General features: G+C 60.3%; 1 protein-coding gene across 1 annotated transcript; it reads right to left on the bottom strand.

The window, feature by feature from the left end:
• Positions 1 to 1,770: 1,770 nt before the first annotated feature.
• LOC143824006 (uncharacterized) lies at positions 1,771 to 8,807 on the bottom strand. The gene is made up of 2 exons (XM_077310795.1): positions 7,036 to 8,807; positions 1,771 to 2,854 (listed from the first exon to the last, which is right to left on the bottom strand). Exon 1 carries the CDS (start codon positions 8,805 to 8,807, stop codon positions 7,761 to 7,763), a length of 1,047 nt encoding a protein of 348 aa, XP_077166910.1. The 3' UTR covers positions 1,771 to 2,854; positions 7,036 to 7,760.
• Between the last annotated feature and the right edge of the window lie 5,003 nt (positions 8,808 to 13,810).

The following is a 13,810-nucleotide window of genomic DNA, read 5'->3' as shown; positions in this document are numbered from 1 at the left end:
TCCCACAATCCTCCATGTTTTAGGCAATGCAGAGCAAATCGGTATCCCCCAACAAGAGCAACATGGAAGCTGGCTTCTTTTCTTGACCCAGCCAGACTAATCCACGCTTTTGTAATCTGGAACTGAGACTGGTCTGCTAGGGTTGTGTGCCACGTTGTCAGCATTGGCCCCTCCGGGCCGCAGCAGCCAGCATCTCACGGCGGCGGCCGCGCAACCTCCCCCCTCTCCCCCCCCCCCCGGTGAGGCGCTAGCTGCTGCGTTCCGGAGCGGCCAATTCGGACGACGCGGCACACAACCCTAGCAGCAACGGCAAGTGATCAACAAGGTTGCACCCAGTCATTACCTGGTGGGAGCCCTGCCTGCTTCAACCTTTGGCCTCTTCTTTGCCTCCAAGTTCAATTCAAGGGTCTGGTTCTCTCTTTAAAGCGATTTGCAACCTGAGACCCAACATACTGGAAGGACCATCTCTTTGGGTGGGGGCCGGCAGGCCAGCTCTGGTCATCAAGCAGGGAAACAGCAACAGAATCCCGGTGACACCTTGAAGACAAGCTGTAAACGACTCCATTCCGATGCATGTTTCGCAGAATGACTGACTTCTGGTAGCTCTGCACAGAATCCTCTTTGTAGTTTCCCCCTTTGTACTGGGAGGAAAATCTCTTCACCACAATGTGGAGTTTGGTGCGTGACCGGGGGGGGGGGGGGCGCTGGATGTGTCACTTTGCAAGGCAAATAGTAGGGGAAATATTTATTGTGTTTAAAGTATGACATCTGGAAAAGATATAACTAAGATCTCCTCTTTGAAATGCCTGTTGACCAAGGTAAGAGGGAAGAGAGGGACCAGGCAGGAAAGATCCTGGGGGAGAAAGCGGGGGCGGGGGGGGGGGGGGATGATACTTCAAGGCAGCAAGGGAAAGGCAGCAGGAAACAGCCCTGGAGGCATGTGTGTGTGGGTGGGGGGTGGGGGGGTGGGGGGGTCAGAGAAAAAGGAAAACCACAGGGCCAGCCCAACTTGAACATTCTTCTTTCCTGACACTTCAGCTGCTAAGGATGGGAAGCTTTGGGGGTTAATTTGTTGGCTAAAGAAACCAGCACAAAGAAGGTAAATAAATACTGCAGGAATGTATTAAATATCAGAGTAATTTCAATAGGGAATTTAAAAAATGCATTTCAATCTCTCACTTAAAACCAATGGGACCAACATGGCTGCAGCATGCCCTGCATTAAAAAAAAAACCCACACAGACACATACATCCTCTTCAGTCAACATTATAGATGGCTTTTACGCGAAGTAAAAATCTGTCTGCAATTAATACAATGAATTGAAGCAGAAAACTTTACCAGTCTTCTTGGCACTACTGTTCTTTATTTTTAATTAGTGTTTTGGCCATGGAGAAGGCAGCTGTCTTTTTTTTGTCAGCCCAATTCTATGTGGAACTCTGACCAGCTTTATTCAGGCTGGATGTGGCCTCTGGACAATTTTGATTTGGTCCCAGAGAAACATGCTGAATGTCGTCCCCTGGGTGGCCTCATCTTGTCAGATTTGGGGAGTTAAGCAGGGTCTGCCGGGTCAGTGTTTGGAAGGGAGGCCACCTAGGAAGTGAGGCCTGCTACGCAGGGACAGGCAGCCCTCAACCAACCCTGGGCGCCTCTTGCCCTGGAAACCCTGCCAGGCTGATCCAAGTCCGCTGTGGCTTGGCAACACTTTACACACATTCAGGTCTCAACAAAAATTGTTCACAGTTTTACTCATAAGGACCAGATCCTGGAGAATTTATTTGTTTGTTTGTTTATTTGCCTTTCTATACCATATTCGTTGGGAGGCGGGTACATTACAGGGAACACAGGAGCCCCTACCCAATAGAACAAATATTTCCCCTTAACTGAACATTTGAAGAGCTGAACAACAAGCAATTGTGGAAGGGGGATGTTTCATTTATCCTGAGCTACAGAGAAGGGGGGGGGGGTATTTTTAAAATAAATAAATAAATACACACACACACAAACACCCTGCATGAGCCAAGACGAAAACGAGAAGCATGAAGCTCCATGCTGTGGTTCAACAGAGGCCCTCCAGGCAGTGTAATCCAGTTCTGGTTTTTCGGTAGGAAGCAGTTCAGATTCCAGTCTGGTCGAATGCCTCCTTCAGAGCCCTGAACTTCCCGTTAGTCCTCGAAAAGAAGGTAAAATGTATGAGCTGGGGTCATGGCCCTCATGCAGCCGCCCCTTGCTACGTTCAGACAAAGCCAGGGAATTAAGGCCTCCGCAGTGCTGCTGGTGGTGGTGAGGAGCAGGTCAGGGCCTCGCCTCCTCTGTCTTAATTGCCTGCTGCTAAGGCCGTGCCAAAGGGGGCCCGTCCCACGGCTGGGTTGCCTCGCTGTGCCGTTCTAGACAATCTGCCCATTCTAGCCCAAATAAGTCTCTTCAGTAAGAGAGCTCATTTCTTATTTCCACAAGAGTAGCGCAATGAGGACTTTATTCCTCACATGTCTACAGTGAGCAAACACAAAAGAGAGATCGAGGACATCGTCCTAAACTCGAGTGAACACTCCTGATAGGGTTTTTGTTTTTTTTTTAATTTCCTGATATCTGCCCGGCACTAATAAGCTCCGTTTCTCGCACGCCCGGCAGCACCGCCTTTTCAAAGAGGCCTGGGAAGTGGGTTGTTACTAGGACTGTTGCTGGAAGGATGCTTGCCGGCATTTCAGGATCAGCCGTTAAAGGGCAAGGATAAACGGTTTGTTTCCTTCCTTCTTCTTCAAGGCTTGGGTGTAGCTTTCAAGGGCCTCCAGCATCCATCCAAAGGGTGTCATATTTAAGAGGAAACGGAGCTCGTCCTCTTGTGTACATCTACCTTCTGTATAAACAAACAAGAATAATGAAACGGAACCTTCGGAAACAATCCAGACAAAGTTAAGTGCTTTTTGAATTTCAACATTAAGCACGTATTTAACTCCCCCCCCCCCAATCCTGATGGGATTTTAAAGTGCGTAGCTGAATCATGCCCAGTTTGCTATGAAATCAGACTCTGTGGGGGGAAAGAAGCTAGGCATGTTGACCTTTTGCAGCAAAACCAGTGGCTTATGGCAAGACTCATGGATCTATTTTGGTATCACCCGTCACAGACCGGAGACTTCTTTTTCACCTGAGGAAGCTGCACAAAAAGTTTATGCCACATAGGAAGGCACCGTAGGACTGGGGGGGGGGGGGAGAGATTGGCAGAAATGTACCCAGTGGGGAGGAGAATGAATGCCCCTTAAGGATCAGCTTCACTCACACCTGTGCATGATGGCTTTCTGATGAATGCTTGGACATGCTCCGCTGGCAGCTGTAGTGGCTGAGGCAGGGGTCCCCACCGGGGGACGATTACTGATTGGCACAGGCAAATTATCGTCTGTGAGCAAAACCATGAGTCTGTTTCCTAATCCCCACAGAGGGGCTGTAGCAGAGCATCTGCCAGGCATGCAGAAGGTCACAGGTTCAATTCCTGGCATCTCCAGCTAAAAGCTTTGCCTGAGACCCAGGAGAGCTGCAGCCACTCCGAGTAGACAGTCCTGGAAGCCATGGAGGGGAAAGGACATTTCTAGGAGGAGCCCACCTATATAAAGAAACCGTATAGAGAAAAAGGGCCCTTTTAACATCTGTAGCGAGAAAGAACCCCATGCAGGAGAATAAACTCTAGCTGAGATCAGATCTCTTGTCTGAGATCTTGTTGAAGTACATGTCCCTGTTGTGTTTGAGATTATGAAAAGTGACAAGAGATGCCTGCCCATGGACTTCAGTGTGTCTGATGTGCCCAGTAAGCCACAGTAAGCGTTTGCTGGCTTGGGCTCATGGGAATTGTAGTCCATGAGCATCTGGAGGACCACAGGTTGACTACCCCTGAGCTAGAGCACCCAGCCCACAAGGAGGAGGCTGGTGGGTGGCAGTGCTGGTCTCAAGCAACTGAACAAAGTTTGAGTCCAGGAGCAGCTTTTAAGAACAACAAAGTGTTAAGCTGCACACAGGCTTTCGTGGGGGGAGGGACACACACATTTCCCAGTGGATTGGAGAACCTTCCTGGAAGTATCCCACTTCTTAGAATTATAGAATCATAGAATCATAGAGTTAGAAGGGGTCATACAGGCCATCTAGTCCAACCCCCTGCTCAACGCAGGATCAGCCCTAAGCATCCTAAAGCATCCAAGAAAAGTGTGTATCCAACCTTTGCTTGAAGACTGCCAGTGAGGGGGAGCTCACCACCTACTTAGGCAGCCTATTCCACTGCTGAACTACTCTGACTGTGAAATTTTTTTTCCTGATATCTAGCCTATATCGTTGTACTTGTAGTTTAAACCCATTACTGCGTGTCCTTTCCTCTGCAGCCAACAGAAACGGCATCCTGCCCTCCTCCAAGTGACAACCTTTCAAATACTTAAAGAGGGCTATCATGTCCCCTCTCAACCTCCTTTTCTCCGGGCTGAACATTCCCAAGTCCCTCAACCGATCTTCATAGGGCTTGGTCCCTTGGCCCCAGATCATCCTCGTCGCTCTCTTCTGTACCTTTTCAATTTTATCTACGTCCTTCACGTCCCCTTCCCTGAGGGTGGTGGGGTTAAGGCGCCCACCAGCTTGAACTTGGCTCTGTTGCTTCGGACCAACATGGCGGCCCACCTAAACCTTCCCGGCACACCTTGGATCAAGGACTTTGTGCTTTCGGCAGCTGCATTTTCCTGTACGAAAGAGGAAGATCTCCTTCTCGGGTGTGCTGGAAGGGCCTGATCCAAGGAGCCCCCCCCTCCTTATTCATGGCTGCTCCTTGATTGTGGGCCACCTGGCCGAACCTTGGGGAGGGGGGGAAGTCCCTGATTAAGGGAGAAGGGGATGGAGGGGGGAGGGCGCTTGATCCCCTCCCTCCCCCCTTGAAACCTGGGCCTGGCCAGACATTGCATCCCTGAATAGTCCTGGCCAGGCAGGGAAGGCAGAAACTGTTCCTCAGAGTATGAAAGGCCCAGATGTGGCTAGGCTTGGCAGAGCAGACGACCCTGGTTGCTGCCAGCTGCGGAGACAAAGGCGGGTGCTGAATACATCCTCTGCAGTCTCATGCTAATGCCGCCCTCTCCGGGAGCCCCTGCAGGGAGAAGAAAGGTCTGGGTGGGGCTGGGGGGCTGCCAGGAAGCCCCAGGGGAGCGGGCGGAGGGGGGGGGGAAGCGAGGGAGCAGGAAGGACGCCTCCTCCGGACGGCTCCAAAGGGGACACCCACCCACCCGCCTTCCCTAGCGACTCGCCCGTGCACACGTCTGAATGCAGCCGTCGGGCGGGAGGCGCGCGCCTCCTCTCCGGGAGGACTGAACCCCCCAGCTTCAGCCTGGCCCTTCTCCATGGGCGCCAGGGAGCACACGGCAGATTTTGGAGAATTGCCGACACGCACCCGCCGACGTTCTGCCCCCCCCCCCCCCCCCGGGAACCGAGCCGGCTGCGGGGGGCTCTTGGGAAGTTGTGCGCGGCCTTTCGCGGGCCTTTCGGGCGCCCTCCTCGCCAGGTGCCTTCTGGTCGACGGGCCCGAGAAGGTCGGCGATCCCCGGCCCGCCGGTCGGCCGCACAAGACCGGAGCGCCGCGTCCATCCATCGGGCGGCGGCCGACAAATCGCCTGCAAGCGGGCGGCTGAATGGGGCGCATGAGCATGAGAAGGGCGCGGCAAAACGCCGCCGCTCCGCCGCGAAAGCGCCCGGGAGGGGAGGGGAGGGGAGGGGAGGGGAGGGGCCGCCCAGGGCGGATTAGGGGCTCCGCGGCTGTCGCCCTGCAGGCGCCTCGGGGCAGGCGGGGCAGGGGGGGGGGGCTCTGCCTTGGCTCCTTCCTCGGCTGCCTGCCTGCCTGCCGCGCGGGGCTCTCTGCCGGCAGATGCCGTCGAGTCAGCCGCCAGAGGGAACCCGCTCAGGAGCAGGGAGAAGTCTGCCCCCCCCCCGGACTGAAGCGGAGAGAAGCGTCCCCGCGACACACCCACGACCACGCCGGCAAGATGCTCACCGCAGCCTCCGCCCCCCAAGCGCGTCTGCCCAGCCATCGGGCACCGAATTCTCCCCCCCCCCCCCGCTTCCCGGCGCTTAAGGTCCCGGCGGCCCAACGAGCTCCGCCCGCCCCCGACGGCCTTGGCCGGCCAAACCCCCCCCCCCGACCCCTTCAGTCCGGCTGCTCGGAAGCCCTTTTCTCTCCCCCCCCCCGCGGGTCAGGCGGACGGGTCCCGGTTGTCCCAGGGCCGCTCTTCGGCGCGCTCCACTCAGATCACCGCCCCGGACCCCACGACGCCGTGCAGCGCCATCCGACCGGTCCGCTCTCGAGCGTCGGGACAGGGCTCCCCTCCGGGGGGCGGGAGAGAGGCCGGGGAGGGGAGTGGAGGGGGCCGCTCCGCGTCCAGCCGCCAACCCCGCCGGCGCGCTTCGGGGGACCGCGGGGGGAGGCTCGGAGCAGAAGGGGGTCGGCGGAGTTGGGGGGCTGGCGGGAGGCCGGGGGCCGGGCGGCCATCGCTTCTCTCCGGCCCGTGGGGGAATCGCCGCAGCCCTGGCCGCATCCTCCCGCAGACTCTTCCCGTCGCGCATCCGGACAGGCCGGACCGCGGGCCGAGCTCCTACCCCCCCCCCCCGGCGCTTTCATTTCAGGGGGGGGCTGTCGAAGGCTTCGCGTTGGGGCAGCTTCAGGTCACTCTAAGCGGGGAAAGCAAACAAAGAGCGGGGGGGGGGAGACAGGTTGGAGACCCAAATAAGGAGCATAAGAGCTCGTCCAACGCGGGGTAGATGTGACACACACACACACACACACACACACACACCAGCCCTGCGCAGCCAGCGGAATGACAGGTAAACAAGGAGCCGCAAAGCGTTTCCTTGGACATTTATTGCGCTTGTGTTCATGGCGAAAGCGCAGATAGATGCTACGGATGCTAGTCGCGTGGTCATGGCACGGCGGGCAGGCCCTACCGGCACCTACAGGTGTTCTAGGCGGGGACTGTACGTGTGCAGAACCAGGTGTGCCCTTGGGTACTTTCGGCATCTAATTCTAACCTGTTCAGGTGCAGCCCGTCAATTCCCGCGGAAACTATTGCGGCAGAGTCGCTGTCGGGACAGCCGCGCTCCTCCGCCGGAGAATGAGCGGGCCGAAGGCAAATGGCCATCTCGGTCCGGGAAGGACAGGTTTGGCCAGGCAATTCCGTGTCCTCGGTCCCACGCCGTTTGCGCATGAGTCGGAAACCAGGAGCCACACCGGACGGCCTTTGCCGCGCATCTCCCTCGCTGGGGGCCTCTTTTCACCGCACGTGAGGGGCTGACAGGGCGATCCTGAGCGGAGAGACGCCCTTCGCAATGGACCAGGCTCGCCCTCTCAGCCGCCCGGGCGGAGGAAAGCCAGAGTCAGACCCAAACTCAGAAGACCCGCATGGGCACACCAAGGAAGAGGGCAGGAAAGACAAACAATACATTCGAAAGCCTCAATTGTGCGACAGTCAGGGGGCCGCGTAACCAGCTGGGCAAACGTGGCAGCCGAATCCATAGCTCGAGGGCTTTTGTTCCCCGGCACGAAATCGATCTTCGTCTCATCATCGCCGCCTTGTCGGTGGGGGAAAAGGGGTTGGGATAATGGCGCAGAGCGGAGAACCGACAAACACACCAGGATGGTTTCAAAGCAGGGAAGGTCAGAGCGACAGCGCGCTCTCTTCACGGGTTTTTTTTTGGGGGGGGAGAGGGGGCTTCGAACGTGCCCGCTCGCCTCCCAAATTCTCGCACGTGCACTGTTAGTTCTTGGACCGCTGAAGCGGCGATCCTCGAGGCGCGAAGCCTGTGGGAGCGGAAGCTGCGCGTCTGACGCCCCAGGCCCAGGACAGGAGCTGGGAGCAAACGGAACCGGAGGCGGCGGTGCGGTTTCGTGGCCCGCCAGAGGCAGGGAGCTCCGGGCGCGCCAGGCCACACCTTCGGCCGGGCCTGCTCGGAGCGAAGCGGTGGACTTTTGGGGGGCCCTGGGAAAGCCGGGCCGTTGTGGAGGGCCGGGTGGGCATCCCCGGTGGTGGCCGGGAGGCGAGCTGCGGGACCCGGGGAGCCTGGCTTCCCTCGCGGGGTTGTTGGGTAGTTAAAAGGGAGGCGAGGAGAACGGGGGCAGCTGCTTCGGCTTTTTGCTCGGGAAGATGTGGGAGGTAAGCGGAGCTTCCACAGCCAGATGCCGGTCTCCCTAAAGCCCCGTCGACCCCGAGGCCTGGAAGGGGAACTGCGACGCTTCCCTTGGGCGAGGTGCCTTTGCCGGGTGGCCCCTCCCTCCCCCCTCGGGTTGGCAGCCCCGCGCCCTTGGGTGCGCCAGGCAAGCGGCGGAATCCGGAGGGCCGCGAGGCCCGTCGGGGACCTGGCGCCTGGCCTTCCTTCGGTGCCTCCGGGGACGTTTGCGCGAGGAGCCGGCATGGGCCGGATGTCCGACGGCGCTTCCGACGGACTCCGCCTCTCGGGCTCCCCGTCGGTCTCCGGGCCTGCTGCTCTCCTTTCCGGGGCGCGGGTTCCCCGGGGCTGGGCGGCGAAGAAAGGGCCTGGCCGCCGGCAGAGAGGGGAGGAAGTGCCGCCAAAGCAGCCCCGGGGGGAGTCTCGCGGTCAGGCGTTCGCGGCAGATTCGCTTCTCGCGCTGAAACCGGCGCCTGTTTGGCAGCTGCCTCAAGAGCAGCGGGCAGGCGTGTGGCCGGAATCCCTCCCCTCCGGCGCCGGCGCCTTGTTGTGTCGTCCTTGCGCAGACCACCCACCTCAGCTCGGGCAAGGGATAAAGCGTCCTCGGGGTCCGGGATTCCAACGGTAGCGCCCGCCATTGGACGCCGGGGCCCGCCCGAGAGGCGGAGAGCCACGCGGGAGGTCCGCCGCCAGCCCTGCCCTGCCCTGCGGGTCCCCGGCCCCTGCCTCGGCGCGGATGTCTGGTTGATTTTATTTTTATTTAATGCATCTTGACTCAGCTCTTCCTCCCAGCAGCGCGCCGCTCTCCCTTTCGACTTTCCTCTGGAAGGAGGGCCGGGCTGAGTCCGTGAACGGCCCAAGGTCCCGAAGCCGGGTCCCTCGAGGCGGGGGGGGGGGTGATCCTGGGTCTCCCAGATGCAGCCACCAGAACGCCTTTTTAGCTCAGGGGCACCTTCAAGCCCAGCAGAGTGTAATTCTGGCATTAGGATTCCCTGGGCCAACAGAAGACTGGAGAAAGGGGCCGGCACACAAAAGCTGCTGCCCAGAGTGAACCGTTGTGGGTCTTGAGGGGCCCCTGGAGCCCAGCCGTGTCCTGCCGCTTCCCACCCTCCAGAATCGGCCACGCCTCTGGACTGGGCTCCCTCCGTCAGAGCTCCCAGCGATTGGGCTTCAGGCGCATTTTTTAAAAAGGGAAACTCTCAACGTGGCCGAGGCCTTCAGGGCGTTCTTAGCCTGAAGTGTAGGCTCTGGATTACTTGCCCGAGGTTAATGATGCCCTCACCCCAGTCTGCATTCCGGCATCCTAAATTTAAATCGCATCGAACGGAGCAGGGGATGCCACTGCCAAGAGGGACCGGCGCCTTGGTCCCGACGTCCCAGGCGGTGTCCCCCCCCCCCGCCCCCGCCCCCTCTTCGGCTTTAATGCTGAGGGAGGCACACGTGGCCTTGTGAGCCGCGCTGCAGCCAGTCTCAGCGGCTGAACTCTCCGATCTCGCCGGCTTGGGGCCTGGGGAAGGAGGCGACTGGATCCGGGCGGAAAACCCGACTTCCAGGCTGACGGCGTAGGGCGGCTTCTGGGGAGTTCTGCTGGGGGCTGCTGGGCTGGCTCGCAAAGGATGCTTCGGCCACGCGAGCACCGGCCCCGGCCCTGGCCCGGCTCCCGCCACCCCCGGCCACGCGTCGCGTCGCGTCCGGCTGCTGCGCGAGGGCGAGCGGCCCCTTGGCCTGAGCGGCGCCTGCCCCCTCGGCCCGGCGCTGAGCGCCTCTCGGGGCCGCCGTCGGGGCCGAGGCCGGCGCGGGGAACAGGGGCGGGCGGCGAGGGGCCCTCCAGGCCGAGGGGGGCGCGCTTGTGCTTCCCCTGCCTCCCGGCCGGGGGCCCGAAAAGCCCGCGCGCAGGAGCCCCGCCCCGCCCGGCCTGGCCGCCTCCCCCGCCTTGCAGCCACCCGCCGTCCGTCCCTCGCCAGGTTCGCGCGCGGCTTCCTGGGCCCGGGACGGCTCGGCCCCCGAAGGCCCCGGCCCCGCCCGCGCGGTAGGCATGGCGCCCCCCCCCCTGCCACCGAGCCCTTCCTTGGTCTACCTGCAGGGCCCGAGCGGGAACCGACGGACCGGGGAGCTGGCCCGGCTTTCAGCAGCGCGCCTCGGTTCGCTCGGCCGGGCCCCGAAGGCGTCGGGCGGACTGGAAGCGCATCGGGGACCCTGCGGGGCCGCGGTTCGTGGAGGGCTGGGGGTGGGTCTGGGGTCGGCCTGGCGCCCCGCCTCGGGAGGGGCTTGCCGCGGCAGCACAGCTCTCGCTCGCTCGCCTGCCTGCCTGCCTGCCTTCCTGGGGACCTGCTTCGCGAGGCTGAGCCGGGGGGGGGGGGCGGGGGCTCCGCTGGGAAAGTCGGAGGAGAACCGAAATGGCTTGAAGGACGCAGCCGTCGCGCCGAGGCCGAAGGTGGGCCCGCCTCCTTGGCAAGCCGGGGGGTGGGGGGGGCAACGCTGAGGCTCCGCCCGGGGCCCCTCCGAGACGGCACCCCCACCGGGACCGCGCCTCGGGGGAAGCCCTGGCTCTGGGGGTGGGGGGCGGCTGTCCGGGGGGAGCACGAGGCTCGGGGCGGGCAGGGAAGCGCCCACCCGGCTCGCTTCGGCCCGTCCGTCGGTCCTTGTCCTCCCGTCCGGCTGCAGGGGAGCCTTTGGCGCCGGGGACCGCACGGCAGGGCCCCGCCAGACTGCACCGCGCACCGGGGAGCCTTCCCCGCGCCAGGCAGGCAATTTGGTCCAAAAGGTCCGCACTGGAAGCTCCCTCCCTCCTCTGGGACCCGAAGGGAACGCGAAGCAATGCGGGACGGCGGGCTGGCCTCCGGCGGCCACGATCCTTCCAAGGAAAGGCGAGGAAAGGGTAGGGTAGGCCCTTCCTTCCTTCCTTCCCTCTCCCCTCCCCTCGCCCTTTTTTCTTCCGCCCGACCCCTCTGGCCTTTAAAGCCCCTAAAGCAGCGCCGGGATCCACAGGGGGGCTGCACCGCCGCCCCGGGAGAGGAGGGGCGTCCAAGGCCGGTCGCCTTCTCCGCCCTCTGCGGCTCTCTGCCGGGCCGGCCCCGCAGCTGCGGGCGAACACGCCGGAGGCAGGTGGGCCAGCCTTGGGCAGGCCTGGCTGAAGTCTGCGCATCCCGGGCAGGCGGTGGCACACCAGGGCCTCCTCTCCCCCCGCCAAGCGAGTCTGCCGCCCGAGTGCCGGGATCGAAAGCCCCCCCCCCTCCCAGCGTTCTGCACCCCCCGGCGCCCCCCCCCACTCAGAGCCTTCGAAGCCTGAAAGCTCCGGGATGGCCCCAAAGGGACCTCTGAGCCAGGTGATTTTAAAAAAACCCTCCAGCCTAAGGAAGAATTCCCACCCGGGCTCTCCCTCTCTCCCCCTCTCGCTGTGCTGCCCTGCCTTCTGCTTGAGGGAGTTGAGGGGTCCTGGCCACATGGGGGGGGGGGCAAGATTACCACAGAGGGTCTTCTAGCAGGAGGTTACCTCCCCCCCCCCCTTTAAACCATCTTCCTTCAGCCTAGGCTTAGCCTGCTGATAAGAACCAGAACACCCAAAATCTGTCACTGCTCAGAAGGTAATGTGGATTGCCTGGAAACAGGATTGCCAACTCCATCTTGATAAATACCTGGAGACTTTGAGGACAGAGCCTGGGGGGGGGGCAGGATTTAGGAAAGGAGGACCCAGCAGCCAGACATAAGGGCCAGACATAAGGGCAAGGCAGCCATTTTGTCCAGGAGAACTAATCTCTGTTGTCTTCAGTTGGTAACCCTACTAGAAAGCCAACAGATGGAGTACACAGAATTTAGCAAGTGAACACCAAATGAATCCCTGCAGGCTCAACAAACAGTTTAATGAGAGAACCTCCTAACAGGAGTGTGCCAATTTCCAACACAATAACAAATAAGCCCCGGTGACTTACCCTTGTTTCAGTATACTTCATCAGTGTATAAGATAACAACCTGCATTAAAACAAATCAATAAATATGACACCATTTACAAGAGGTCTATAGTAATAATGGAAATACAGCTAGCACTAAGGACACTAATTTCCTCCCCAAAAGAGGTTCCAATTCTTACCAATGCGTGGAATGAGATACAATGGCAAATGCTCTGTGTTCTCTCCATCTCCAGGAACACACAGCGACAATTGCTCATGCCAGTCGAACCACAATCAATATTTATTAGTTTAAATACAAATTAAATAGGTGGTTATGTGCATAGAGATTTTCATTTGCCATTGTATCTCATTTGGTCCACTGGTAAGGACTGTAACCTCTTTCGGGAAGGAATTTAGTGACATTAGTGCTAGCTGCATTTCCATTATTACTATAGAAGATCTCTTATAACTTTACACCACTCCGCGGGAGCGGTATAAATAAAAGGCTGTGTGGGAGGGCTCGGTCCGGGATGGGGGGGGGCAATGATTGGCCCCTTGCCCGCGAACTGACAAGCGGCGGGCCCAATCGCACCAGCCCCCCCCCCCCGCCCCAGCCTTTGGCTGCCAGTCGCCATTTTGTGGCTGGCCTCCCACAAAGCAGGTAGGCAGCCGCCTGCCCTACCCGCCCTGGGAGGAGGGGAGGGGAGGGGCCTGCCCCGCCCACCACACCCGTCACCTCCCCCCAAACTCCTTACCCCCCTGGCCCACACCTCCCCACCACATTCTGCCGCCGCAGCTTTGCTCCCGCCCTCCGCCGCCGCGTTCCTGACCCACCTTCTCTCCCACGCCATTTTCCAAGCGGCCCCCCCATCCCCACCCTTCTACCCACCCTTCTACCTCCCCTTCTACCTCTTGTATCTTTACACTGCTCCACAGGAGCAGTATAAATAAAAGGCTAAGGCCTGTGTGGGAGGGCTCGGTCCGGGATGGGGGGGCAACGATTGGCCCCTTGCCCCCAAACTGACAAGCGGAGGGCCTCCCAACCTGCCCACCCCCAACCTGGCCTCCTTCACCTGCCAGCCAGCATTTTGCGGCTGGCCGCTGAGAAGGCAGGTAGGCAGCCGAGCAACCTACCCTGTCATGCGGCTCAGGAAGGGGGTGTTGCCCGCCCACCGGACCCTTCGCCTCCCCCCCCAACTACCTCCTTAGCCCCCTGGCCTGCTCCTCCCCACCACAGTGTGCTGCTGCCGCTTTGCTCCTGCGCTCCACTGCCGCTTCTGAGCCCTGCCAAACTCCCCTCCCCGCGTGAACTTCCCAGCCTCCCCCTTCCGCCCTCACCTCCGCCGCCATGAAAAAGGCCTCCCTTCTCCCCATGCGCGATCTTCTCACCCGCCCCCATTCGCCCTCACCTCCGCCGCCGCTTACCAGCCCCCACTTACACACACCCCGCCCACCTTCCCCACCCATCGCTACTGTCCACTCCTCCAACGGCACCTCCCCCCTCTTCCTCCCACCCCTGCCCCGTCCCCTTTCATGCCACCTACCTGACTCTCTTCCTGCCTTCCTTCCCCCCAGCATTCCCTTTGTCCTTCCTGCCTGCCTGCCTGCCTGCCTGCGTGCCTGTCTCCTATTTGCCTCTTTCTCTATCCCTGTTTCTCTCCCTCTTCTTTTGTCTCTTTCTGTCTTCCTCCCTTTCTTTCTGTCTTTCTCTATGTCTCTCTTTCTCCCTTTCTTCCTTCTGCCTATCCATCCAC

This window comes from Paroedura picta, chromosome 14, assembly GCF_049243985.1.
Source record: "Paroedura picta isolate Pp20150507F chromosome 14, Ppicta_v3.0, whole genome shotgun sequence".
Classification (NCBI taxonomy): Eukaryota; Metazoa; Chordata; class Lepidosauria; order Squamata; family Gekkonidae; genus Paroedura; species Paroedura picta.
The sequence above is the reverse complement of the archived record's forward strand: the minus strand, read 5'-3'. Positions and strand labels throughout refer to the sequence as shown.